A 27,253-nucleotide genomic window follows, 5' to 3' on the forward strand; every position below is an offset into this window, starting at 1 on the left:
CTGCATGGAAAGCAGAATAGTGTGATAATTTTGAACACCTAATGGGAAAACAAGGTTTCAATTTTACTTCTGTTTCTGTTGCCATGATGAAACCAAGATTAGCTACTGAAGTCACCTTATACTGAACACAGATTAGAACAGATAACAGCTCAAGTCTTCTTTAGAAGGAAAAGTGCATAGTTCATACATAGAGCAGGCAGATTATGATGAGCTAATGTTCAAACATTCACGTAAATGGTCCTGCCCACCTGACTCATGTTTGTCTCCTACCACCTACTAGGATTTACTTGCTGGATCCTACAGGAAACAAAAAGAAAGCTCCACAAAGCTTGTCTTAACAGTTTGTGACTCACAGTCTTTCATATGGGCCAATCTGGGAGTTTCCTTTTTTTAAGGAGCTATTTGGTAGCAGTGTATGGAAATACCAGCTGTCCTTATTTTGCCAACAGGTTGCATTCAAATTCAGTTATAAGCTGGTTTTCTGCAACTTAGAGAAGCTGTATTTACAGTGGCAGTCTAGACAATGAAACGTAACAATAACTGAGGGCTTTAACTTTTCCTTTTGCTGTTTAGTGGATCAGTAGGATATACAGCATACCTCCTCATGTGAAGACCTGGTAAAAGCAAGCCATTCTTATCTCTCGGCCTCTGGTGGGTGGTTCTAAAGAGACAGGGGGAGTGTGTGAGGGTGAGAGCACTAGCCGAGGCAGGGGAAGCGGGAGAAGAGTAAAAAGCTGTCACTGAAGATCTGATGAGATGCCAAGTAACAGGAGAAACCCCATTTAAGTGTTACATGTAAACTTATGCATACATAAGGGAGCAGCTTTACTGACTTGGTGATTTAGAAAGTTGATTGTGAGGGAAGTTAAAAAATGGACTTCCACAATTGATTCAATATTTCTATATGCTATGACTTTAAAATTACACTACAAAATAATGTTTAGAGAAATTATTCTACTAATGTCTTCCTTTTGCAGAATTTCCTCAGCGAACAGGGCAAATTCCAAACACATATGTGTAAACATTACTTTAGGCTCTTTCTCAGACACACTGCACTGTAACTTACCAGCTAAACCTTGAGCTACTTAGGACCAACAAAGCCTAAGGAAACAATACTCAGACACTAGCCAAACAAGATTCTACATTAAGCACATCAAGCAGCCTCCTCACCAACCTCTAGTTTATCTCAAGAGTTCTTTTATGGGCAAATGACACCATGGTCCAAGAGTATAGTAAGCTTTTCCCAACCTTAGACTTAGAGAGGACACAACTCTTTCAAAAATATCAAACAACGAGGGACCAAACTGCAAAGACAATACTATATTAAAAAGCCTCTGGTGGAGGCCCAAGTCATCAGCCAACACCAGACTCTACATTAGAGCCCTATCCAAACTCATACAATGCATATACTATGTATTCTTTACAGCTTCCACCAAGAGCAACCAGACTTGACTGGTTGGTGAGTAGTATCACCTACCATTTCTCTTCACACAGCCCTCCAAAAGGCTCTGTACTCCACCCCTCCCCATAACACCTGCTGATGGTGCCCAAAGTTAGCACACCTATAACTGATTTATTTAACACTTCTACTTTTTCTGTACTCTCTAAGCAGGTCAACTGTCCCAAATGTACTTGACCACTCAATATGGAACCTAAAGTCAAGCTAGGATGTTCTATCTTCATAGCCACTAAGCAAAGTCTATGGATTACATCAACAGTCCCTTAAGCCAGTCAATCCCTTCTGATCTAATTCAATACTTTCCTAAGGTAAAATACAAACTTTCTATCACTCTTACTAAAATATTTTCAATAATTTCCCCAACACTCAAAGCCTCAAGAAGAGAATTTACCTACCACTAACTGCCTCTGGGCCATCTCCGGATATTCCTACCCCCGGCCCCTAGCTTCCACATTTTAAGATGTACAGACTACAAATTCCTGGTTTGAGTTTTCTGTGCTTTGGGTACTTTTCTGCTCCTTAATCACCTGACTCATTTCTATCCTAAGAAAATGGCCTGTCCCTCTTGCTCCATCTCAAGCTAAGGTATCTTTCCTCTGTACTTCAGCAGTTTCCCATAAAGACATGCTTCATGTATGTGTGCCTTATGTATCCTGTTTCTTAGTGAATAATGATAAGATAAGTGCTTTGCTGTACTTAACCCACTTCCTAGCACAATGTTTTACCTAAGAGAGATACATATTTAAAAGCACAGTAGGACATTTTCATTAAGAGAAATGGAACAGTCATTTGCTGGGTCTTTTAGAACATTTTAAGGTCCTTGAAAACTTGATAGAGAAGACTAGGGTTAGATTTGCTGACTTAGCATGCTCTGCTTTGGGTCCCGTTTCTTATCTTTATTGTGCCTAGAGTTCTTCTCCAGTAAATGTCTTAGGCCTTGTTTTAAAGTATCTTAATTTAAACTGAAAACTTATAAAGTCAGGACAGGTATCAAATAAAAAGGGTCTTTTATTCTTTATTGTGTCAAAATTACTTAACTATAGTTTACTTTATTTCCTATTTTGCACATGTATCTTATTACCTCATTTAAACTCAACATTCGTTTTACAAAATATAAAGAAACTGAGGCCCAAGAAGCTAAATAAAATTGATGGACACATCATTCAAAATTATACGAGCAAGCAAGGCTTCAAAACCCTGTCTATCTTCATAGCCATTAAGATATGTATAGCTGTACAGCTACAAATTCTGTGCTCTTTCTACTTATAAAACTATAATAAAATACATAGGAATCACTAATTGAAAGAAAAAGACCTATGAGATGTACTTACCTTTGAAAACTCAATACTGGCAAGATTATCTATGCATTGAATTACACATTCAGCAAACTACTATATATGTACATTCAAAGACATTAAATATTAAAAATGAATCTTCAATGAAGTTAATAAACTTAAGCAGATGCTTTAACAAAGCCATATGAGTAATTTCCTCTTAGTCTATGTTCAAACTGCTTAACAAAGTTTATCATATACTACCTTCTTTTGAGCAGCTTCCTTCTTTTTCTTGTCGTCTTTTTTCTTTTTCTTTTCTTCCATCAACTGTTCTTCTTCTTGCACTAAATCCCTGAACCACACAGTTGCAATTAACTTTCCCAAAGTGGATTTAGAAATAAAAATAATGTTGCACACAGGTTCATTTTCACTTGTAAGAAATAAAGCAAACATGTCTTTATTCAACACAACTTACAACCACCTAGCCACATAGCTACCATGTAGTACAATTTACTTTTATGAATTGACATAGCTTTCCTTCACAAGTGTGAGAGCTTTCATCCTAATGTCATATCAAGGAAAGCAACAAAAATGGACAAGTTTTACACTGGGAAACTGCAAGTTCCTTCCAATTCTAGAATGTAAACACTAGGTAAGTTGCAGTTATCTTGCTAAAAGTCCCAATTATCATGCAGTACCTAATGATGACGGATTGGGATGGTACTTCTGACTTTCTCTGTCCTCTTACACTCTGTGTGTGTGGCACGTACACACTCTGTGATGATGGATCTAACCCAGAGCCCTGCACATGTTAGGCAAGAGCTCATTACTAAGCTACAAACCCAGTCATAAACATTTTTCCAGTACAAATTATTCATAAATAGGTAACATGTATTTTAGCATATAATAATCTCAAACTATTCTTTCTTTGGAAACAATAACATATTCATTTAAGTTTGTTTAAATTTTTGGAAACTCAAAATTTCAAAGTTGCCAACAGAAAGATCCTCTTGTTCAGATATCAGGACTAGAGAAACTGTTTCCTCTTTCTCCCTCCACCTCACTGAAATTCAGGGAGAAAGCAAAAACTACTTAAAATTAACAGTGAACTACAACAAAGGGAATCATATCCAATAGTAAACATAACAGGTCTTAGGTCGATACACCTGCCACCCCTCTAGTAGAGCTCTAGAAAACATTTAAGACAAGAACAGAAAGACATTGGGAGGGGGATTAACATAAGGAATAGGAAAAGCCAGATCCATTCTAGCCACAACCACCCTAATCCTAATCCCTGAGTCCTTCCTGCCTACATGGTTACAGGAAGCATCTGCTTTAAAAACAAACTTAAAACCGAAAGAATGCTGCTCTCTAAGGAAACTAAAACTTCCAAAGGAGGCTCACAAGTCTCCTCCCAGAATGCACAGCTCTCCTTACTGGAGGCTACTGATTCTCCATCCATCACTCAAGTGGGCCTGACATACACATGGTGCTCTGGATTAGTCCTGCCATTCAAGGAGTCTACTGGGAAAAGAAATCTATGAAAATATGGAGGAAACTCTCTAGCTACTCACATTAGTCAGTCCAGAACCTAAGTTTCATAATACCAATTAGTAAATGTTCTGCATATTGAAGAAAACCACAATACAAAAAAATTGTATCTAACTTTGCCCTAAATAAGCTTTCTGGAGGACACACTATAAACAACAGGCAGCCATGAAGACGTTCAGTGGGAAGCATAACCATTTGTTAAGGCTAAATGGCAGGAGGGATCTGACAAACAAGGCCAGAAAGATGGGCAAGTATGTAGGAAACTGGAAGAGGTTATAATGTACTACCGAGAGCCTAAATCTGGCCTTTCTGATGGAAGAAGTGTAGGAATGTAAGTAGACTGAGAAAACAGAAATGAGTGGCATCATGCACAACTGAAAAAACAGATTCATGACAAATGCATGATTAGACTCCTTTATATTCTATGTAAGGACCATCCCAACAAAGTCAAAGGCCAAGGTTACCACAGTATACAAGAGTGGCGGTTTGAATGGTATATAAAAAGATGATAAGGGCATGTCCACAGGCACATAGGGAAAACTCAAAAGCAAAAGCTCTAATTACTTGGCTATCGTCAGCCTCCATGTCACCATGTTAGAACTGAGATATAGTCAGATGTAGTGGTACATGCCTGTAAATAACAGCATGCACAGGCAAGAAGATCCCAAGGTTGAGGCTAGCCTATACTACATAGTGAGATCCTGTATTAGAAAAAAACAAAAATGTGAGCCGGGCGGTGGTGGTGCACGCTTTTAATCCCAGCACTCGGGAGGCAGAGGCAGGTGGATCTCTGTGAGTTCAAGGCCAGCCTGGTCTACAGAGTGAGATCCAGGACAGGTGCCAAAAACTACACAGAGAAATCCTGTCTTAAAAAACAAAATAAATAAATAAATAAAGAAAGAAAGAAAGAAAGAAAGAAAGAAAGAAAGAAAGAAAGAAAGAAAGGAAAAGTCCAAGGCTGAGATAAGGAGTACTTATTTAATACCATGGTCCCCAGTGGCATTCCAAAGACTGTCTACCCTACTTGGGTCAAGATATCACCCTTATTAGCATTTGTTCTTTATGGTCTCCTGTCAACTACAGGCTCATCCTTTTCAGATTTTTCTCCTTTCTCAAACTTTATTTAGCGCTTGTTTTTATAAAGTTAGTAAGTGTCTTCTCCTTAGTACCTAAGACACATGCTACAGACCTCAAAATGTAACAGGGGCTGACATTCAAAGAATAGGAAAAAAGCTATTCAACACTGTCATTACAGTCAACCACCCATGCTTTCCCCACAGAGAAACACATAGACTCTATCTATCTATCTATCTATCTATCTATCTATCTATCTATCTATCTATCTTTTTCTAGATTTTCACATGTCCCACAGTCTCAGTATTTTAACCATACTCTCTTCAAGGCTAGTGGCAAGATATTTCAAAGTTATCATTCTATGAATTTACATGCTGCTAAACAGGAACTGGGCTCCCCCTCCAGGGCTCTCCTTCTATGAGAACTTAGTATTTTTACTTATAGCGCACTATATAAAGACTTTAAGTGCCCAGAGGGAATTTTCTAGGAGACAGAAATGCTCTGACTGGAGTGGAGTTATATAGTTGTATACATCTGCTACATCTATTACCTATAATCAAAATGTAAATGTTGTATATTAACTGGATCCTCCATGTGATTTTTTAAAATATGTATTTTTACTTTATGTAAAATATACTTTACTTTATGCTGCAGAGCAGCACTGGGGACCTTAAATAAACTTTCAGGGCTCAGCAAGATGAATCAGTGGGTGTCACCAAGCTTGATAACACAGGCCCCGCACAGTGGAAGGAGAGAAGTGATTTCTGCAGGTGGTCCTCTGACCTCCACCATTGTGCTACGTCACCTTCCCACTCACCCCACCCCACCAGACAATAAATAAGTAAATGTTAAAACTTTTAAGAAATTTCATTTTTCTCCTGTGAATGTATATGAGATAAGGGAAAAACTACACCATAACAAATAAATACTGTAAAGTCTGAACCTGAGCAGTTGGATAGTTTTAAAAACCTAAGAGAAATGATTAGTGAGACAGCTCCTCAGATAAAGGTACCTACCACCAAACCTGACTGACAATCTGAGTTTGATACCCACAATTCCTATGTGAAAGGAGAGAAATGGTTCCTTCTAGTTCTCCTCTGACTTGCATGTACATATGACATACACACATGCTCACAGTAAATAAACACAGTAACAAAATAAAAATTTTTTAAAAACCACAAAAGTACAGAACTTTTTAGAAAGTATGACAGCAATGCGGCAAGTTATACCACAGACAGACAGACAGACAGATGGATATTCCTTCTACCTTGCCACCCCATCCTTGAGGATGTATCTTAGAGCAGTAAAGCACTAGAGCATAAGGCACATGCATGTCAAAGTTCACTGCAAGTCTCTCAAGGAGGCTGAGAGCAAACACTGGAAGGCCCATCGATAAAGAAATGGCTGCTGCATGAAAAGCATAATGAAAAGGAGCCTATCTACTTACTCACTGGAAGGAATGCCTCAAACAGAGCAAAGGGAAAACAGTAAATTGTAGATTCACAAACAACACTATTCCCTATCTTTTAAGTAGTGTGTCAAAAGTGGTGTTACACATTCAAGATGAATGTGCAAATGTCACTCTCAGGTGATTCATTAATCCCAAGCCTCTGGAAAGGGAATGATACACAGGTGAACACTATAAAATAGTAGCAGCAGGTCGATCCAGGGGAAATATTAAACCACAGCATAGGCATGCCAGACAGCTGAATGTGGATGGAGTAGGCCTGCACGGTGTGCTGAAACAGTTAATAACTACAAGCTGATGCTTGGCCTGTGTCAGAAAGTTGGATTTCAATAGCTTTCATTCCCTAACTGGGGACTAGGTACCCAGTGCCTGAAGTGCACAAGCACTACAGTTCACCTTGACACCTTGGTTTCTCCTCAAAGTATGATATAGGACCAGACTCCAAGAGAGGCCTTGAACAATAAATAAACAATTCTTTTTTTTTAAGAATCTATTTATATTTATTTTATGTGTGTGGATTTTTTGTTTGCATATGTGTCTGTGCACCACATGTGTGCCTGGTGCCCGGGAAAGTCAGAAGAGGGGTTCATATCCTCTGGAACTTCAGTTATAGGTGGTTGTGAGCCACCATGAAGGGGGTGGGAATCGAACCCAAGTCCTCAACAAGAGCAACAAGTGCTCTTAAACGCTGAGCCATCACTCCAGCCTGAGGACAACAAATTTCTAACAAGCCCTGCCTCTGGCAAATGTCTTAAACATGTTTCCCTTTGATGATGGGAAAATTAAGCCTATCTCCTGTAACTGCATGGAGTGGAACTCTGGAAGCTGACACCTAGTTTCCTCAGCGATTTAACCTACATTCCTTGGTTGATTTTTTTTTTTTTTTTTTCAATTTCCTTTCCTTACGAGGAAACCTGGAGTTAGACATGTTCCCTGACAGGTAGGAAGACAGGGAGAGGGGCCATCCATACTTAATGAAGATGGTGAATTTCCAAGAGGTGAACTTCCTCGCCCTCCTAACCCAAGACAAAAGCCTGGCAGTTTAAAACAAAGGCCTTGTGGGCATTTTCTCCCTCCATTAGTGTCCCTGCTGAGGGCTAATCAGCCGTCCTGTCTTTCTTCAAACTGACCAACCCTAAGTCAGTGGAAGAAAACACTTCAAAAATTTTAAAAATCCCCACCACTCAAGGAGAGGCTGGGCTTCAGCTTCCAAAGTTCCTACTTTGCTTTGCAGAGCCATTTGTGTGTGTGTGTGTGTGTGTGTGTGTGTGTGTGTGTGTGTGTGTGTGTGTGTGTTTCCTCCCCCCTAACAAAAGCCTTTATGGCTGAGTCTGTCCACCGTGTTTGAGAATTTCCCAACTTCTCCTTGTCATGCTCAAGATTTTTTCCCCTGCCTTTTAATTATTTACCTGGCAGAGAAAAGTGAACCTGATCAAGACCCCTGGACAGCAGTGACTGACAGAATCACGAACATTCCACACAACTACATGCTGACTCCTGCAGGTCCTCCTCGTGAACTGTAAAACTTCAAGAGGCAGGGTTTCTCGTCTTTCTTTCTTTCTTTCTTTCTTTCTTTCTTTCTTTCTTTCTTTCTTTCTTTCTTTCTTTCTTCCTTCCTTTCTTCCTTCCTTCCTTCCTTCCTTTCTTTGTTTATTTATTATGTGTACAGCGTTCTCTTTGCATGTACTCCTGCATGACAGAGGAGGGCATCAGAGCCCGCTGTAGATGGCTGTGAGCCACCATGTGGTTGCTGGGAATTGAACTCAGGACCTCTGAAAGAACACCCAGTGCTTTTAACTGCTGAGCCATCTCACCAGCCCCAAGAGGCAAGATTTCTACAGACAAAAAAAGCTTTTCTAGTCAAGAAAGCACAGAATGACATGGATCCTAGAGAGCAGCATAAAGACTGACAGGTTAACAGGACTGACATAGACTGGAATCTTAGAAAAAAAAAGGAAAGTATTGGGTAAAAATAGGCAGCACACTGTACAGTGCGAGGTAATCCAACTGAATGCCCAAACCACACTGCAAAGCAAAGCAAAGCAAAGAGGAGCTGCAAGCCAGCCAGCTGTCCTCGGGAGAGCAGACAGTACTGACACAGCATACAGCATACATAAGAAAACACACTGCTGGTGACCAGACTTGAAAGCCCAAGTCTGAACATGTGGCTGAGATGTCGGAGAAACAAGGAGACAAGGACAGGTGGTTCCAGTTGCTTTAGGAACAGAAACAGGAGGTAATCTTTCTGATGGCCCAGTCAGCAGATCACCTTCACACACAAATCAACTGCATGCTCAAGCCCGTTATAAAATCCCTATCACATCTGCCAGAAAATCATCTGCCCTCCTTTTCCCTTACATATCTCACCCATTCCTCTTGACTTTCCTATTTCCTTCTCCACATTTTCCTCAGTCTTGATTTCTGATAATCAATAACTAGTCCGTACCACTCAGTAAGTCACTAGTAACCTAACTAACACCAGCAGATGGTAGGACAGAAACCCAATCACAGCATAAACTGGTAAGGGAATGAGACAGCTGGGTCAGTTTACCCAATATCTCCTGCGGTAAAAAATGACAGGAACAGAAGAAAACTAATGTGGAAAAAAAAAAAAGAACAAAGGTAGCAATAAAAACAATTATTAACAAGGGAATGTGACAGATGATTTTCAATCACAATAGTAGAAAGGACAGAAGTAGTTAAGGGGAAAGCGATGTGAAGGGAGAAGGGACTCATAGTATTCAGAGGTGGAAGGGGACCAGCAAGAAGGAAGCACAGAGAATGGCGAAGACAGTGAGGGAGAAAGATGAAAAGAGCAGACTGACATACATGCACGAAAACGCCATAACCAAACAAAGTATTTTCATGCAAACTTCAAAATATTAACTGTGAAAAAGTCAAACATGGTAACACCTGCCTGTAATCCTAGCATTTGAGAGGTATAAGCAGGGATCAGGAACTCAAGGTCAGCCTCAGCTACACTGAGATTTCAAGACACCAGCTTGAGGTACAGGATACCTCTTTCAAACTCAAGGAAAGACAAGGAGACAATAGGCAAACCCACAGCAATAAGGCTCCAGGTGAAACATAATCCCGATCTTACAGGAAGCTCCCATTAATCCAGGATTTGAGCAATAAAATAAGTAACATTAATAAAGGATTATAAGTCTTTGAAAAATAGGAATCCATGATTTCACACTGATGTAGATGCAAAAACAAGTAAATAAAGAATGAAGATAGATCTTCACTGTAAAATATACACTGATGAAAAAAATACATACATGTTCTCAAAGTATGAGGAAAGCTGACGTACAGTTAACATGCGTGGCAACGAGACGAAGTGACTTCATGCATTTCCCCACACAGAGAAAAGCACCTCAGTCCCCTACGCTGCTCCTGTCCAAAACACAGCTCTGGACTTAATGAGGAACTCCAGGCAAACAGAAAGAGAGGCAACCTACAAAACAGCTTCACTCTTTACACACCAAAAAACCCGCACAACAAAGACTGCCACCCAGTTCCAGAGTACAGGCAGCTAAAACAAATATAACCTGTGACCTTCCACTGACTCTCCAACCAGAAAAAAAAAACTTTTCTTTTTGCCTTGCTGTGACAAACATTACTGAGACAATACATAAAATGTTAATAAGGTCTTCTCATTAGCAATTATGAATGTCAGCGCTGTTTCCCCAACTATGAGAATGGCATTGTAATTACTAAGAAAAAAATACCTTGACTTTAGAAAACACAAGTTTTTAGGGGTAGAAGAGTATCTTGTTACATCAAGTTGCTCTCAAGCAGTAAAAATATGCATATAAAAAGGGAGAATAACAATGAAAGTTTAGGTTGAGGAAAAGTGGTCAAAACAGATATCCCACCATCAGGAAAGTAGCACTCTGTAGTCTACAGTGCAGGAAATATTTATTTTGGACCTACAACCCTGAAATACAGCACTAGGATCATTCCCATCGACTTTAAAGACATCCTTCTATAGCTTGTCAGGTACAAGGCTATGGTAAAACTTACTCAAACTCCATTCTGCCTACCTAAATCCCTAAATCCCACTCCCCTTTTGAAGCTTAGCTCAATTACTACTTCCTTCACATTTCTTTCCAACCAGTACAAACCTCACCCTTGACCTTCAATTAAACAATATACATGGTCTAATTATTTTAGATGTTAATCTCACTGTTCCAAAAAGGACTAATTACTGGTCCAGGGACAAAACCAGTTCTACTTGAACTGTACTCCCTGGCAGAGGGCTCTTAATTAGACAACAATTCCTACTTCCTTCCTTTACTAAACCTCCGTAACTGTACTCCTTTCACTTCTTCCCACCCACACACTACTTCTTCAAAGACCAGATCAAAGCAGCCCTTTCTAAGCACAGCTTGCAGTGCAGAGTTATGGGGCCCATGTCAAGAGGAGGAGAACTTAAACCTCCAGCAGCAGCTTGTGTGGCCTTACAAAGGTGTTTAGCATCTCACAAACCTCTAACCCTAATTACTGAGGTCCAACTGTACCTCCCTGAAAAGGCTGTTGTGAAGAATACAGAGAAAGTACTAACTGAAGGCACATAGTAAGAATACACTAATCATTAGCTACATGAAACTCACTGCAAGACACTGTGAATGACGGGCTACAACAGAAAGAAGGCAGAGCAAGAAGAGAGAGAAAATGGGATTGAATACATAAAAACAACTCTTAAAGCACAATGCGGCATGTGATACACCCCAAAGCAACAGCTAACACCCCGGTTCCCAGTCAGATACCACACACCAAAACCACATAATATTAAGGAAGAGTATAGATTTATAGCCATTAGAAACACAAACACACTGGATGTGGTGGCTCACATCTTTAATCCCAGAGGCAGAGGCAGGCAGATCTCTGAGTTCAAGGCCAGCCTGATCTACAGAGCAAGTTCCAGGACAGCTGGGGCTACACAGAGAAACCTAGTCTCTGAAAAAGAAAAGAAGGAAGAGAGGGAGGGAGGGAGAGAGAGAGAGAGCAAGAGCACACCAGAAGGAAAGAAAGAGAGGAAAAGAAAAGAAAAGAAAGGAAAAAAAAAGAAAAGAAAAGTGACAAACACAAAAAAGTCCAACACATCAAGGGATTCATCCCAAGAAGGCAAGATTGCTTTAACATACCAAGATCAATATAATACAACATTAACAGAATGAAAACAGTTAGTTACATGATGGTATCAGTATACAAGAGTAGCAATCACAAAACTTTCAAACACTTCCACCAAGAAAAGCAACCCAACTGGGTTTAGAAGAGAACGTCACTAAACTGACAGAGGGCAGTTACAGAAAAGCCCACAGCTTACGTCAGAGGTAACACCTGATTAACATAACCATCTTGACACTTGTCTTTCAACACTAGATGAAACAGACAGACAAAACAACAGGGACTGGAGATATGGCACACTCGTTAAGAACACTAGCTGTTCTTTCAGAGAACTCTGGTTTGGCGGCAGCTCGCATCATCTATAATTCCAGTTGTAGGGGATCCAACACCCTCTTCTGGCCTTCACAGGCACATACATACATACACCAGGCAAAACACCCATACACATAAAATAACAATAGATGATAATAATAGTAATAATAAATAAATAAAGCCCAAGTGAAAGGGAAGGAGGGCTCACTCAGACAAACACACAGCAAGATCGGAAAGAAAGATGTACATCTATCTCTATTCAGACAGCACGGCCTGTGGGTGTGCCTATGATGGAGTACATGATTAGCATGCATAGTCAAGGTCCTAGTGTTGATCCCTAGTACCAATTAATGAAGTAGATAATTCCATTTCTGATAAGCATCAAAAAATATATTGAGAAATAAATTTTATAAAAGAAGTACAAATTATACACTTCAAACACAATATATATCTTTAAAAATAAAGGCTTAAATAAATGGAAAGATTCTATATTTATGAACAACTAGATGACTTAGTGTCATTAAAATGGTGATGTTATCTAAGCTGATCTACAAACTGCTCTTAACAAAAACTCAACTTTTTCATTAAAAATGACAAACTGATCCTAAAACTCACACAGAAATACAAGAGGAACCAATGCGATTCTGAGAAGGAGAGGATGGAGGACTCCCGTGCCTGATTTCAAGCTTACTAACTACAAAGCTACAGGAAGGAAGGAGTGGACACTGGCCTAAGGATAGCTACAGACCAAATGGTACAGAATCCCGAGACAACGCCCTTCATAATGAGCAACTCACTCCTCACCAGAGAAACCATCTTTTCAACAAATGGTGCCAAACAACTGGAGAATTGTAAGAATGAAATTGGAGCCCTCATATCATGCTCAAAAAATAACTCAAAACACGACGACAGACCTAAATGTAAAAACCATACAGCTATTGCAAAACCAAAAGAATTTTTGCAGCCTTAGAATGAGTACCAAGAGCACAAGCAACAGAACTATTATAGGTAAGCAGACCTAAATATTTGTGTTTAAGGGACCAGCAAGAAGGTGAAAATAACATAGAAAATACTTGTAAATCATAAATAGTATATATAGAGATATAAATATAATACAAACCCACATTAAGAACTCTCAAAACTCAACAATACAAAATACAACCCCAAAAATGATGTGGTGATGCATGTTTATACACCCAGTATTTGAAGGAGAGGAAGCAAAAGGGTCAAGGAGTTCAAAGTCATCCTCAGCTACATATCAGGTTTGAGGCTAGCCTGCACTACATGAAACCCTGTTCCAAAAAAACCAAAAACCAATCCATTTCAAAACTTAAAAACAAGCCAGGCATGGTGGTGTAAGCTCAGCACTTTGGAAGCATAGCAGGTGAATCTCTGTTCTAGGCCAACCTGGTCTAAATAGTAAGCTCCAGGCCAGTCAGAGTAGCAGTGAGACCCTGTCTCAAGGGGAGAGGAGGGGATCAAAACTGGACAGACAGAGACTATAAATAGACATTTCTCCAAGTCAAACAGCCAATAAAGTCCATGAAAAGATGCTCAACTTCATTAGTCATTAGGGAAATGCAAATCAAAACCGCAAAGAGATGCCTTCATCCACAAAGATGTCTGCTTACCAATTAAAAAGACAAGTGTCCACAGTATGTGTGGAAGTGCAGCTGCTGGTGAAGTGGGGATGGCTTGACTGCACTGTACATAGCTTGGCAGTTCCTAAAAAGGTTCCTAAAAAGGTTCCAGCAATTCCACTCCTCGGTAGATATTCCACGGAAGTAAAACATCCATACAAATATTAGAACACAAACGTTAATGGCAGCACTATTCAATCCTTAAGTGAATACAACTAAAATAACTACTAACTGAGGCAGACATAAATAAAATGTGACACAGTGCTGAGGACTTAACAGTGCAGCACATGCTTGGCATTTATGAGGCCCTCAGTTCCATTCCTACCAACACAGACCAAGAAAAAAAAAGCTCACATAGTTATATAAGTAAAAGATGACAAATGGGATCTGCACAATGAGATGATATTTTTCACCCATTAAAAGGAATGAAGTGCTGACAATGATAAACTAGAGGTAAAGCTTGACAATGCACTAAATAAGACACACACACACAAACACTAAAGAATTCTAGTGTATGATTCCATATTTATGAAATGCCCAGAATAGGAACATCCACTAGAGCTAGAAGGCATACTAAATGATGAGGAGTGACTGCTAAATATTTGGGATTTGGGGAGAGGAAGTGTGAGTGCAAACATGTTCTGGAATCACAGAGGTGATGAATGTATAAGCCACATCAGATGCATGGAAATTTGATCGCAATAGTGCTACCATTAAAAAGCTGAGATTCAGGGCTGGAGAGATGGCTCAGAGGTTAAGAGCACTGGCTGTTCTTCCAGAGGTCCTGAGCTCAATTCCCAGCGGTTAACCACATGGTGGCTCACTACCATCTGTAATGAAATCTGGCGCCCTCTTCTGGCCTGAAGGGTTATACGCAAGCAGAACACTGTATACATAATAAATTTAAAAAAAAAAAAAAAAAGCTGAGAGTCTGTGCCCATAGTCTCAGCACTTAGGCAGGGACAGTGAGTTCAACGCCAGTGGAGACTACATGATGCGGGGAGGAACAGAGAGTGGTACCTTCAGAAGAATTTGAGGACACATCAAAAGCAGGACAGCACTAAACAATCTTAGCACTGAACAGGAGTTGGCTCTGACTCCACAGCCATTGAGGAACCAGAAGTTTCCAATAGTTGGCTTACAACTGTGGCCTGAAATGCTAACCTGCAGTAATGCAGAGAAAGTTCACTTAAGTTCCTTCCCATTTTTATACTTTATTTGTTTGTGACAAGGTCTCACGTAGCCCAGATGGCCTTGAACTTGGGTCCCCCTGCCTCTACCTCAGAAGAGCTGGGATTACAGATGCACCCCACTGGGAACAAGACCCAGAGGGCCTCATTCATATAAGCAAGCACACCTGCTTGAGGATTCACAACAAGAATGTGTTTTTCTCGCACCCTTTGCAGCAGTTAACAACAGGTAAAGTGATGCTAGAATGCTCTTAAGATCAGAGTATATTTAGGTACCTGCACCATTTCCTCCTGCTAGCTCATACGCATTTTTCGGGGGACAGAGACACAGGAGAAAGAAGGGACTACAGTCAACAAAACACAGATGCCATCACTTAAAAACATCCAGGATCACTGCGGCAAACTGCCCAATAAATGCTAACAGACTGCAATTCACTAAGAAGGACAGCAAAACAAGTGAACTGGCTCAGGCTTGTTTGTTGTTATACAAAATCCAATCAATTGCTGTTTGCAGAAAATAGCTTTTAAGGTTCAAAGTATAAAATTCTTCAACTAGGTTCCAATCTGTTTTGAACATTCCACTTAAAATGGGAAGCTGAGTCATTGTCACATAACACTACTGCCTTACTGCCGAAAATTCAAACGTTTCTCCCTGCTTACAAGAAAGGAAACGCTAGGATTTCTGCTGCCTAGCCAACTCAACAGAGTATGCAAACGATGTTTAAAGTAAATCTTAAATAGAACTTTTAACTCTATTTATGTTCACGGAACTCCTCTTAAGACTGAAAGCCTGCCTGAGTTACACTTTACTCTTTCTCTTCAATCTCACCTCAACTCTTCTGACAGCATTCTAATGCATACCGAGTCTCTGGTTCTGGGGGTTTTGTTTTGTTGCTTTGTTCAAATACATATATTGTTCAAATACATATTCAGTTTTCCAAATTACTTCTCTTCACCTGCCATACCTTGTACACTCAGCATGAATACCTTGTCTACTCAGCATGAATAGAGTCTGTGGACACAATGCCAAGCTAACCTAAATACCAGGCATGATGGTGCAGATCATAATCTCTCAGCTGAGAAGTATAAGCATAAGGCAAGAGGATCCCAAATTTCAAGTCAAGCTGGTCTTCTAAAGTGAGAATTTATCTCAAAAAGAAAATAAACAAAAATAGACTACACATTACAAACCTAACCAATGTTTCATTTTCTTACCAAGTTTATCCAACCATCACTGATCAAAGTCGAAAACAACTCTTATGTCCACCAACAAGGAAGCTATCTTCAAAAATTCTTTAAAAGGTAGCAATCACAACCATTAATCAATTTAAAGTAGACTTGTAATTTCTGCAATTTTAATACTTAGGTTTCAGTTTAAACTAAATAGCATTTCCTATAATGAAAGAAACACTAACTAGGCCAGCATAAAGGTGCAAGTGTTGAATAATGCTAGAGAAAATTCCTTTGAAATGATCAAGAACACCTGCAGGGATGTCCTGAGAACACATACATCACCACTGGTGGGACACTTCAGCCAAGAAGATTTAACCTCAGTCTGGTCATTCAGAAGTGATTAGACAAACCCAAACTGAATTATGCAAAACACCTCGTCAAAAAACTGCACTGTCATGAAAGGGGTTGGAAGGACGCTTCAGAGACAAGACAGCTAACGCAACTCTGGATCAAGAAATGGTGAAAAGAAAACCCAGCATGACAACTGAAAATATGAACCAAACTGTAGTGTAAAGTTACACATTCCATGTTTGGCCATTTGACTGTTATGTACAAGATCCTCTTAAGACATGATGTTGTATTCTGGAGATACAGTGTAATGACAAAAATAATCATGAAAAGCAAGAGTATTTGCTACCCTAGTTTTGATATTTTGCTTAAGATTACAAATGACTTTTTGTTAAGATTAATTGTATTTTTAATTATGTGTGTATGCGCATGTGTGCATAAAGCATCCATGGAGTCTAGAACAGGCTAGCAGATTCCCGAGAGCTAGAGTTCCAAGTGGTTGTGAGCCAGCCAACTCAGGCACTAAGAACTGAACCTGAATGGAACTTGGGTCCTCTGCAAGAGCAACAAGAGCTCTTAATTACCTAGCCATCTCTCCAGCCCTCAAATGATTTTTTTAAAAATGAAAATTAAGTGTACTTCATCTCGATTTGGAGTAAGATTAGTCCAGTCTGAATGGAATACATGTAATACATGCCATTTTATTTCCAATCATGGACAATAATTCTGGGGTTGTCATAAAATGAAACTGTAAAAGACTTTATGCCTTTCAAATTATACTTTCAGACATGTTTGGCATGCCAAAATTCAAAAGACATTATAAACTATTCTTTTTTTTTTTTTTTTTTTGAAACAGGGTTTCTCTGTGTAGCTTTGCGCCTTTCCTGGAACTCGCTTTGGAGACCAGGCTGGCCTCGAACTCACAGAAATCCGCCTGCCTCTGCCTCCCGAGTGCTGGCATTAAAGGTGTGCGCCACCACGCCCGGCAACTATTTTTTTTTATGATGTTCATGCTCAAATTTTCCAGAGTATTGTCAGTTTTAAGCTAAGCCTACAGTCTGTATTCATTTATCTTAGCAGCTAATTTACCACATAATCTCCAAATTAAGCTAGAAAGCCTAGCCTGCAAGCCACATCAGAGCAAGCAGCAGAAAAGCCTAACAAAGTCAGGATGACTTTTCACCTAAACAATGGAAGACGAGTGGCAACAAAAAATAACTTTATCTAGAGAGAGGTACACCCTGGCTCACTCCTGTCTTGGGTCTTGGGTCTCTGGGACATAGCATCTGTTCCAGACAATCATGGTTCAATGCTAAGTGTCCCAGGTTAGATGCTATATGGTTTACAGCACCTTTAATATTTGTTGTACAATGGCATTTAATGGTTGGTTTGGGACCAGGGATCACTATCACAAATTATGTTAACTTCTACTTACACAACACATCTAAATTACAGAAATCACTAGAATGGGCATGAGATATATATTGAGATCATTGTTTTGTTTCTTTTTTCTGTCCAAAAAGCATAAATGTACATTATATTTTATCAAATGTTCAGTGAAAACACTAGAATTGGAGTAAGAAGGTCTGTTGGAGTCCCAGCTCTGTTATCTGGAGACTGTCTCTCAATCAGAATTTCCTCACTTGAAAAGTAAGACACCAGCTGACACCTTAAGACCCAGCTCTGAATATTCACTAACTATGCAACTTTAGCCTCCAAATATACTTTAAAAAATTACAACAGTTGGGGGCTGGAGGGATGGCTCAGCAATTAAGAGCACCTGCTGCTTTTCTAGAAGACCTAGGTTTGATTCCCAGCACCCACACAGCAGCTCACAACCATCTGTAACACCACTTCCAGGAGATCCAATTCCCTCTCTCTTCTGGCTTCCATGGGTACTGGGAACCAATGTGTGCAGACATCCATGCAGGGACAACATCCATGCATGTTTTTTAAAAAAAAAAAAAATTTTTTTTAACTGTTTTGCATCAACTGAGTTATACTAGTTAATGGAGGGTTTCTGTTTCCTCTCTAAACTGGTGATTGTAACTTACCACTGTTTCTCTCACATAAATTTCTATTTCACTTGGATGCTGGGTCAATCTCTCATTGAACCTAAGTGGAGCTCCCTCACCACTAACATGCTTTGAAATCCCAGGTTCCACTTCCTCAGTATCTCTCCCTTTCACCTCTCTCCAACACCATTTACATGCAAATCTTCATCAACTCTTACCTAGAGAACGACTGCCCATAATCACACCTGCTCACAATTCCTGGGCTACAAGAGTTTCCTATCATATTGGTACCCTACCAAAAGGCAGGCGGTGGCCCCTTAGACAGACCATCTAAAGATTATATGTAAGTTCTCAGCCTGACATTCAAAGCCCTCCATATCACATGCCTTAAGACAGTTTGATTAACTGCTTGCTATTTCTGATAGATCAAATTCCTGTGTCCTTCCTGGATTTTGAGTCTTTACTTCTACTGTTCTGATATCTTCTCTGCAGACCAAAATGGATTTGGTTCCTAAGTTCCATTCCAATGGTAGTCACCCTCACCTACACATTACAGCTCCCTCCTTTGAATGTACATGGTACTAACAAAGTGAGACAATTCTAACGGCCAAAAATGTATTTTAAAAGCTAGCTAACCTAATGAGCTAAATTTATCCCTTGTGCCATTCTGCTTAACTGCCACTGGACACCTGGCACTGTCTTGGTAAGAATTTGCTACTTATTCCAGGAAAGGAGGAGAAGGGCAACACAACTCTGACACACACACACACAGAACAGAACAGAACTCTCAAGCTGGAGACACACACACTGGGGTTTGCTGGGCTTCCATTATACAAAAAAGATGTTTATATGAATTCATCATTTATATACTTAGGACTTTTCATGTTCAAAACCCTAAACCAAGATCTTCAACAGTGCTGTCCCCCATCCCCTGGACCTTTGTCAGACTCTGAAGACACTCTGATCATTACAAACACTTAGTAGGGAATACTCCTGGTAGATGCTGGACATCCTACACACTGCAAAGAACAATCCTCAAATAATTAATTAGCTGGTGCAAAATATAAGCAGTGTCCATGGTGAGAAGCTCCAAGATAAACATATGGCATGCAGTTGTGGGTTCTACTTTTTAGAAGAAATTTCCCAGTTTTTCAAGGTGAAGCACCTTCCCTTCAGTAAGAGTTTAAACACAGCATGAAGGCTGAGCACTCCTGCAGTTACTAGTGGTCAGACCTCCTGTAGTTACTGAACTCAAACATCTTTCAGTAAAGCAAGGCTAGGAACAACCTTATTCACCTAGCCTCTCAAGGGTAAAGAGGCAGCAAAGTCTTTGGATAGATACAGCAGGCATACGATGAACAGTTGTTAAATTTACCAAGATTCGTCCACTCACTGGTTTCTAGAAAATGCTCAGAGTTTACTAGAGTGAATATTACCTGCTATGACTTCCTGAGCAGGGTACTAATAAAGATTGATACTTTTTACTTGGGAAAAATGAAGCATGTGCCCATCTAATCTAACCACCTCTCCCCCCACTCAAAGCACCTTAACTGGTCCTTTTCATTGGACACTGCTTTAAAATCTCAGTATTTGTCTTTTTCACATTATCTTTGATCACCTGAAGTGCCTCAAGCACTAAGTGGAATGTCATCCCCTTTTGACCCCTACCATCAACTACCTTGTGTCACCGTTATTTATGTACATATTATATAGTTTCCCTACCAGATTGTACATGCCCTCTATGGATACTGACAGTATTTGATTCCTTTTTATGTAACCCAAGGGCCCAACACACCTTAGTAACTGGATGGACCAAACCTCTCATTTCATAGATTAGACACAGAAAGGCCCAGTGACTTGCCAAGAGTCAAGGTTATTTTAAGTGGCAGAGTTGGAATTCAAACTCACAAGGCCAATAGAAGAGCTTCCAAGTTCTGCCTAGTCATAAGAAATGAAAATCATGCTTGTATTACGATGTGTACCTAAGTTCTAGGTCCCCTCACAGAAACAAGACCTCTGTGGCTGCCCTACAAAACAAACACGGAAGGAGAAAAAGACCCCAAATCTACACTGTCACTAAAATGACACCGTAATAATTCAATCTATTTTGTTTGGCTCTGTATCTTATTATTTCTTTCCCAGTTTCTGACGACATAACTTGTTTAACTATACAGCTGACAGTTATTTAGCCTCTGATAATGTCCCTTTAAGTGATTCCATAATTATTTAGAGTTCCAGAAAACCTCTCACCGGGTAAGCCAACACTGTTCCTGTGCCAAGAGAACAGATTCTTTAACAGTCACCCCAACAGATTAACATAAATTCAAAGAGCCAGAAATTTGGAACAATTCTACATGGTGAAAAGTATTTGTGCAATTACAAGTGTGTTAATAACCCCAACATAAGCCTAGAACTTCCAATAAACAAGCGTAAACCATATTAAGACCTAAAACAAATGAAGCTGTTTAGCTTGTATTAATCTTGAAGTTTCTGTGAGTCCAAATATGATGCAAAAGAAAAAAGGAAAGGAAAAGCATGTTTTAAAATGGATCTGAAAAAGGGTTAAGTATAGTGCAATTCCCTGATGTTGAAGCAATTACAGCTCAATAAAACTAAACGTTTTCCAGAAATGCATCACTTGGGGGTGGGGGACAAGAAGCAACCCTTCTCTTTAAGGCAGTATTTGATGCTTAAGTTACCAGTGCAAAAGCACTCAGGCCCAACAGAAGTGATAATCCCTTACTGAGAACAATTTTTAATTACTTTCCCAGCTGATAAAAAGAGCACACACTGAACACAGACTAAAATGTAGTTTCAAAGGAAAACAAAACGCAGTTTATGCTTGATGAAGTTCAAGGACAAAACTGTTTCCAATGCAACAGAATCCGCCTGACTACAATGTGCAGAGACAGAGAGGAAAAAATGCGAACACATAGTATCTTTTTATAAAGGCAACAATTTAGCTACAAAGTAATAACGGGGAAGCCAAAACAGTTTGACAGCCCGCCATAAGGGCCGCCTCAATCATGAGTCACACAATGCCTGCAACCATTTACAATAGTAATTAATGCACAAGTCCCCTAATTAAATTCTAAAAGGGTGAGAATGCTTTAACTAAGTTTACAAGAACTGCCTTTTGCTTTTCTTTTTAAGAACGAACACACTCGTAATTACGCGTCTCCCTGCAATGCCCCCCCCCCACCAATGCAATATTCCCTGAGGCCGTTTCTCCCGAGTGTCTGTTCCCTGCGTGCGAAAGCAAATGACACGGGTTGAGGAGGACGGGAGGGGGGGGGGGGCGTAAACCCAGGAAGGGCGAAGCAGAGTGGAAACATACGATTATAAAGGGGGCGGGAGACTGAAGGCTCGCCCATCTTACCTGCTAAGATTTCTCTCTACGTCTTTGGTAGCTTTAGCTTCCAATTCTCTGAAATAGGAAACAAAAACAAAAACAAAAAAAAAAAAAAAAACGGGGGGGGGGGAGGGGATGCGCGTGAAAACGGAGCTTCTGCGGCAGAGCGCCCGCGCGGTGGGGGAGGGGCGGGGCTGCGGGCTGCAGCGCTGCGGGCCTCCGAGCCCAGAGCCGCAGCCCGCGCGGGGCCGAAGCTTCCCGGGCCGCCCGTGGCCTCCCACCCTGGCCCGCGCCCCCGGGGACTGCCCCGTGCCGCCGCCCCGCAGCTCGAGGGATCCTGCGGCAGCGCCTTAGGCGGGCTCCCGGCCCCGAGCGAGCCTCCCCTCCGGTTCGCTCACCTCATGTGTGTAAAGTGCACGAGCGCGTGGGGCGCGGGGAACGAGGCTCGCGAGCCTCAAGCCCTCCGCAGCGCCGCGGGGACAGGCCCGAGCCGCTGCACCAGCGCCATTTTCTACACCGACCCGCTGCTGCCGCCGCCGCCGCCGCCGCCGCCACCGCTGCCGCCGCAGGCCCCAGACCGGAAGTGAATGCCCCACGCGCAACCCCTTCCGGGGGCGCGCTGGCCCCGGGGCCCCAAAATGGAGGCCCTAGCAACTAGGCCTGCTGGACAGGGCAGACGCTTGGCAACCGCCCGACGCGGCCGGGACCTCGCCGGAGCTGTCGGGGAACTCCGACGCTCCCCGCGAGCGTCTTCGGGGTCTGGCGAGCGCAGACCGCAGCCTTTCTTGCCGAGGCCGGCTCGGGTTTGACTCCGATCTCCCCCCACCCCCCTTCTTTACTGCGACACAAGTTTCCTTCCCCTCTGCCCGGCCCCTCCCTCACAGAAACGCCTTAAAAAAAAAAAAAAAAATTCCACCAAACCGCAAATTCCACCCTTGCCGCTGCCGACGAGCCCGCGCCGTTTTTAAATTCACCCACATCTAATTACTTTTGACCTTGAGCCAGATTATTTAACCTCTCTGCTTGTGCCTCTCGTCCTCGGCGGAAGAATGCATACCTGAGGCCGGCTGTGAGGTTTCAATACGATTCTATGCCTCAAAATTTTACACACCCTTGACTCAGCAATTCCACTTTCACTAATTTCTGCTCAAGAAATAATCATTTTGGGTTTCACTTTTAAGTACTTCATCATCAAGATAATAACTCACGGCACTGGGAAGGTTGAAAACTGTAACCAGCTACAAAGTCCAACGATAGGAGATGGCCTTAAAAGCAGCCACTTGCGGTGCATGAAAAGATGGAGTGGGAAGTACAGGCCTGGGGACTTGGTTACAATGAAAGGATGAAAAGGCGGATTCCAGACTAGTTCTCAGAAAAACATGTGAACACCCAACTATGAATACTATAAGATAAATACCTGTAAAGTATATAAATCTACATATAAATGCAGTAAGATACAGCAATATAATACATGAAGATACAGTTATTACAATAAGTGTAAAAAAATAACAACGTAGACACATACAATAAGATACATACCTACAGGTAGATGAAGCAATATACTGCATTAAGACAATAATAATGCACATAGGTACATATATTCTTGTATATTCAGTGCATACATTGCTTCTTGTAATCTGCAACTTTCTCCTCTACTTAAAACCTGTTCCCCCCTCTTTTTTTTTTCTCAGAAAACTCATCCTGTAGATTACTTCCTTTTGCTCTTTTAAATCCTAAATCCTTCAACTGGCTTAGACCTGCTTCAGTCTCTCCCATGAAACAAGCTATGTGACTGTTAGATTCTGCTCTGGGAGAAATGTGTATTGTAATAAATAGCTAATGAATGAATGAATGCCCAGAAAGGAATTAAAAGGTGAGCCAAAATGTTAACTACTGTTATGCATTTTACTTCTTTTAGTGTTTTTAATTTTATGAGTCTATAAACATTTTTTGAAAAAAAAATTACAAAACATAAAATGAGTATCAAATAGTGCCAGTAATTTTTACATTTTATTTTTGAGATGGGGTCTTACTATGTAGCCTGGCTAGCATAAAACTCTCTATGTAGGCCAGATTGGCCTCAAACTCACAGAGATCTGTCTGCCTCTGTCTCCTGCATGCTAGTGTTCTACCATATTCCCTGGCTTCAAATTTCAGTAGGACCTGTCCTGGTTAGTTTCTTTGTTAAACTGACACAAGCTGGACTCTTCTTGGAAGAGGAACCCCAACAGAGAAAATGTCCCCCATCAAATTGTCTGTAGGCCAGTCTATAGGCATTTTCTTGATTAATGATTGATGTTGAGGGGCTCAGTTCACTGTGGGTAGTACCACCCCTGGGTAGGCTATCCCACGTTGTATAAGAAAGTAGGCTATAGCCAGGGGTGGTGGCATATGCTTTTAATCCCAGCACTTGGGAGGCAGAGGCAGGTGGGTCTCTGTGAGTTCAAGGCCAGCCTTTTCTACAAAGCAAGTTCCAGGACAGCCAGGGCTATTACACAGAGAAAACTTCTCTTACGGACAGAAGGAAGGAAGGAAAGAAAGAGAAAGAAAGAAAGAAAGAAAGAAAGAAAGAAAGAAAGAAAGAAAGAAAGAAAGAAAGAAAAGAAAGGAGGGAAGGAAGGAGGGAGGGAGGGAGGAAGGGAGGGAAGGAAGGAAGGAAGGAAGGAAGGAAGGAAGGAAGGAAGGAAGGAAGGAAGGTTACAAGCTATGAGGAGCAAGCCAGTAAGCAGCACTCCTCCAGGGTCTCTGCTTTAGTTCCTGCCTCCAGGTTCCAGCCTTGAGTTCCTGCTCTGACTTCCCTATATGACGTACTATAAACTGTAAGCTGAAATAAACCTTCTCCTCCCCAAGTTTCTTGCCAGTGTTCATCCCAGTAACAGTAGCCGAACCAGGACGGGGGCTTTCCCCTGTTTATTTGCTCTTGTTTCTGTTCAGTTCCTGTGACTGCTTCAACACAACCTTTCTCCAATCTCTCTTCCTTCCCTATTGAGAAGTCTAAATGATTAGACTAATCATTCACAAATTATGTATTTGGAAGGTAAGGATTAATTTTTCCTCTTTATCAAAAACCACAATGGGGGCTGCAGAAACAGCTCAGTAGTTAAGAGCACGTGGTGCTTTTACAGAGGACCTGAGTTCAGCTCCCAGCACCCACACAATGGTTCACAACTGTAATTCCAGTTCCAGGATATCCAATGTCCTCTTCTGGTCTCCTCAGGCACCAGGCAAACACATGGTATACATACATATACACAGGCAAAACACTCATGCACGTAAATTATTTTTTGTGATGCTGAGCATAGCAAAAATGTATCCTAAATAGCACTATACCACTGAGCTACATCCTCAACCAATATTTTTAAATTTAAAAAGTCTCTACAGTAATAAATAGAAAGAACTTGGACACATGAACATGGATAAGCTTTCCTGGAAAGAGTCTATTTACATTATTTAATTACAATTTCTTCAGTGCTTAGTGTGTGCTATCCCAAACTGTCCTAAGTACTTTACAAATACTAATTAGCCACTAATTGTTTTTCTTCATACGGCCCAATGAGGTAGAAGTATTATGCCCCCTTTGCTAACAGCCATGATTAATTTTCCCAAAATCATGTATTAAGTGATTAAGATTTTATATATACAGTTTGGCTCCAAAGCCCTCTCCTAACCACCATATTGTAGATCTCAACTGCATTAGACCTTACATCCTTTTTTGATGATAAATACTTTATAAATACAACCCCTTGTGATCCCAAGATGGTGATCATAGATAACATAACCTACTATATATAATCAATCTACCAAATATGATCATTTTAAATATATACATATATGTATACATACATACATATGCTGTAAAGGAGAAACAGAGTAACCGAAAGGAAATCTAATGTCACTCGGTGTGTAAGTGCTCTGAAGACTCCACGTAGGAACCAGGTCCCACACAGGTACTGACATAGCAGGGTCTAGCCAATTACACCTCAAAAACTGAAATTACACTGAACACACCATTGCTCTAGAATAGACAAGTCCTGAGCAAACAGAAAATAAATTCACTCATATAGTTCGGTTTTGCTTTTGTTTTTAGACAGATCTATGCATGTGAATTCACTATGCAGACAAGATTGGCCTCCAACTCATCAAGATCCTCCTGCCTCTGCTTCCTGAGTGTTGAGATTAAAGGCATGTGCTTTCTTATGAACTTTAAATCACCTCCAAAGTAGTTATAATGCCCAGTACAAAGTAAATGTCCTCAAAGTGTTACTAAATTGTATTACTAAGGAAATCATGACAAAAGTCTGTGGGCACCCAGCACTGACGCAATGCTGTCATAAATAGTTTCTGTGTGCAGCTGATTGAAGCTGAAGATGTGGACCCCAGCTATACATTTCATTAATGAATGTTTCTATGATATCATAAAAGAGCCAAGGAGTGCACCCTGAGGAAGCCTGATACTCCAGTAATGAAATCATCAAGATGGGAGGGGGAAACAGGGTAAGCATGTTGTAATGGAGCCCAGTAACAGGCCAATAGTAAGAAGACCAGTCCCTAAGCTCTTCCAACTAGAGACCTAAAAATTAGTTTTAACACCACCACCACCCCACCACCACCATCATCACCATCACCACCATCACCATCATCTTTCAATGCAGGATGTTTTATTTTGGAAATATTTTCTTAGTTTTTTTCTTCCTCTCTTTTCTCACTGACACTCTCCAGCACACCCTGAAAACTGCAGGGTCCCTTTCGCAACTCCCTTTTCCCTTCTTTTTCTTTATGGTGCTATGCTTTACACAAAACACGATTCACCCATTTAAAGTGAAAAGCCTCATGCATCATGACAAATATATCCATGTAACCACAACCACAATCAATATAAAAGAGTTCTATCACTCAAGAAAATTCCCTTGTGCCTCTTCTCGGTCCCTCCCCGAAGTCCTCTCCCATACAGCAGGCACCCAAAACTACCTCTACGGTTTACATCACCAGAAGTCAGCACACTCATTCTAGCTCATACAAATGGAATCCCACAGTATATACCCTTTTCTGTCTGGCTTCTCTAGCTGAATAAATCTAAGATTCATTTATATTGTTGTATGTACCAAATTTGTTTCTTTTTGTGAATAATATTCCATTGACTAGATATATCACAACTTGTTTGCCTGTCCTCCTATTGATCAGTTATTGTTTTCAGTGGGGGGGGCTATTATTATTATTTGGTGGACATTTGTGGGGCAATTTGATCTGAACTGAAGCATTCCCTC

The 27,253-nt window shown here is 40.8% G+C and overlaps 1 protein-coding gene across 3 annotated transcripts in view; it reads right to left on the minus strand.

Annotated features, from left to right (window-relative positions):
- Tnrc6a (trinucleotide repeat containing adaptor 6A) overlaps positions 1-27,253 on the minus strand; it is a 178,668-nt gene that overhangs the window by 63,682 nt on the left and 87,733 nt on the right. For 2 of the 3 annotated variants that reach the window (XM_059267308.1, XM_059267294.1), the window contains exon 3: positions 2,998-3,085. In XM_059267308.1, the coding sequence (XP_059123291.1) occupies positions 2,998-3,085 (88 nt within the window). Of the gene's footprint in view, positions 1-2,997; positions 3,086-22,016; positions 22,065-22,387; positions 22,518-27,253 lie in introns of those variants that run through there. The other variant, XM_059267303.1, reaches the window with a different exon arrangement.

The sequence above is a fragment of the Peromyscus eremicus genome, chromosome 1 (genome assembly GCF_949786415.1).
Source record: "Peromyscus eremicus chromosome 1, PerEre_H2_v1, whole genome shotgun sequence".
Taxonomy (NCBI): Eukaryota; Metazoa; Chordata; class Mammalia; order Rodentia; family Cricetidae; genus Peromyscus; species Peromyscus eremicus.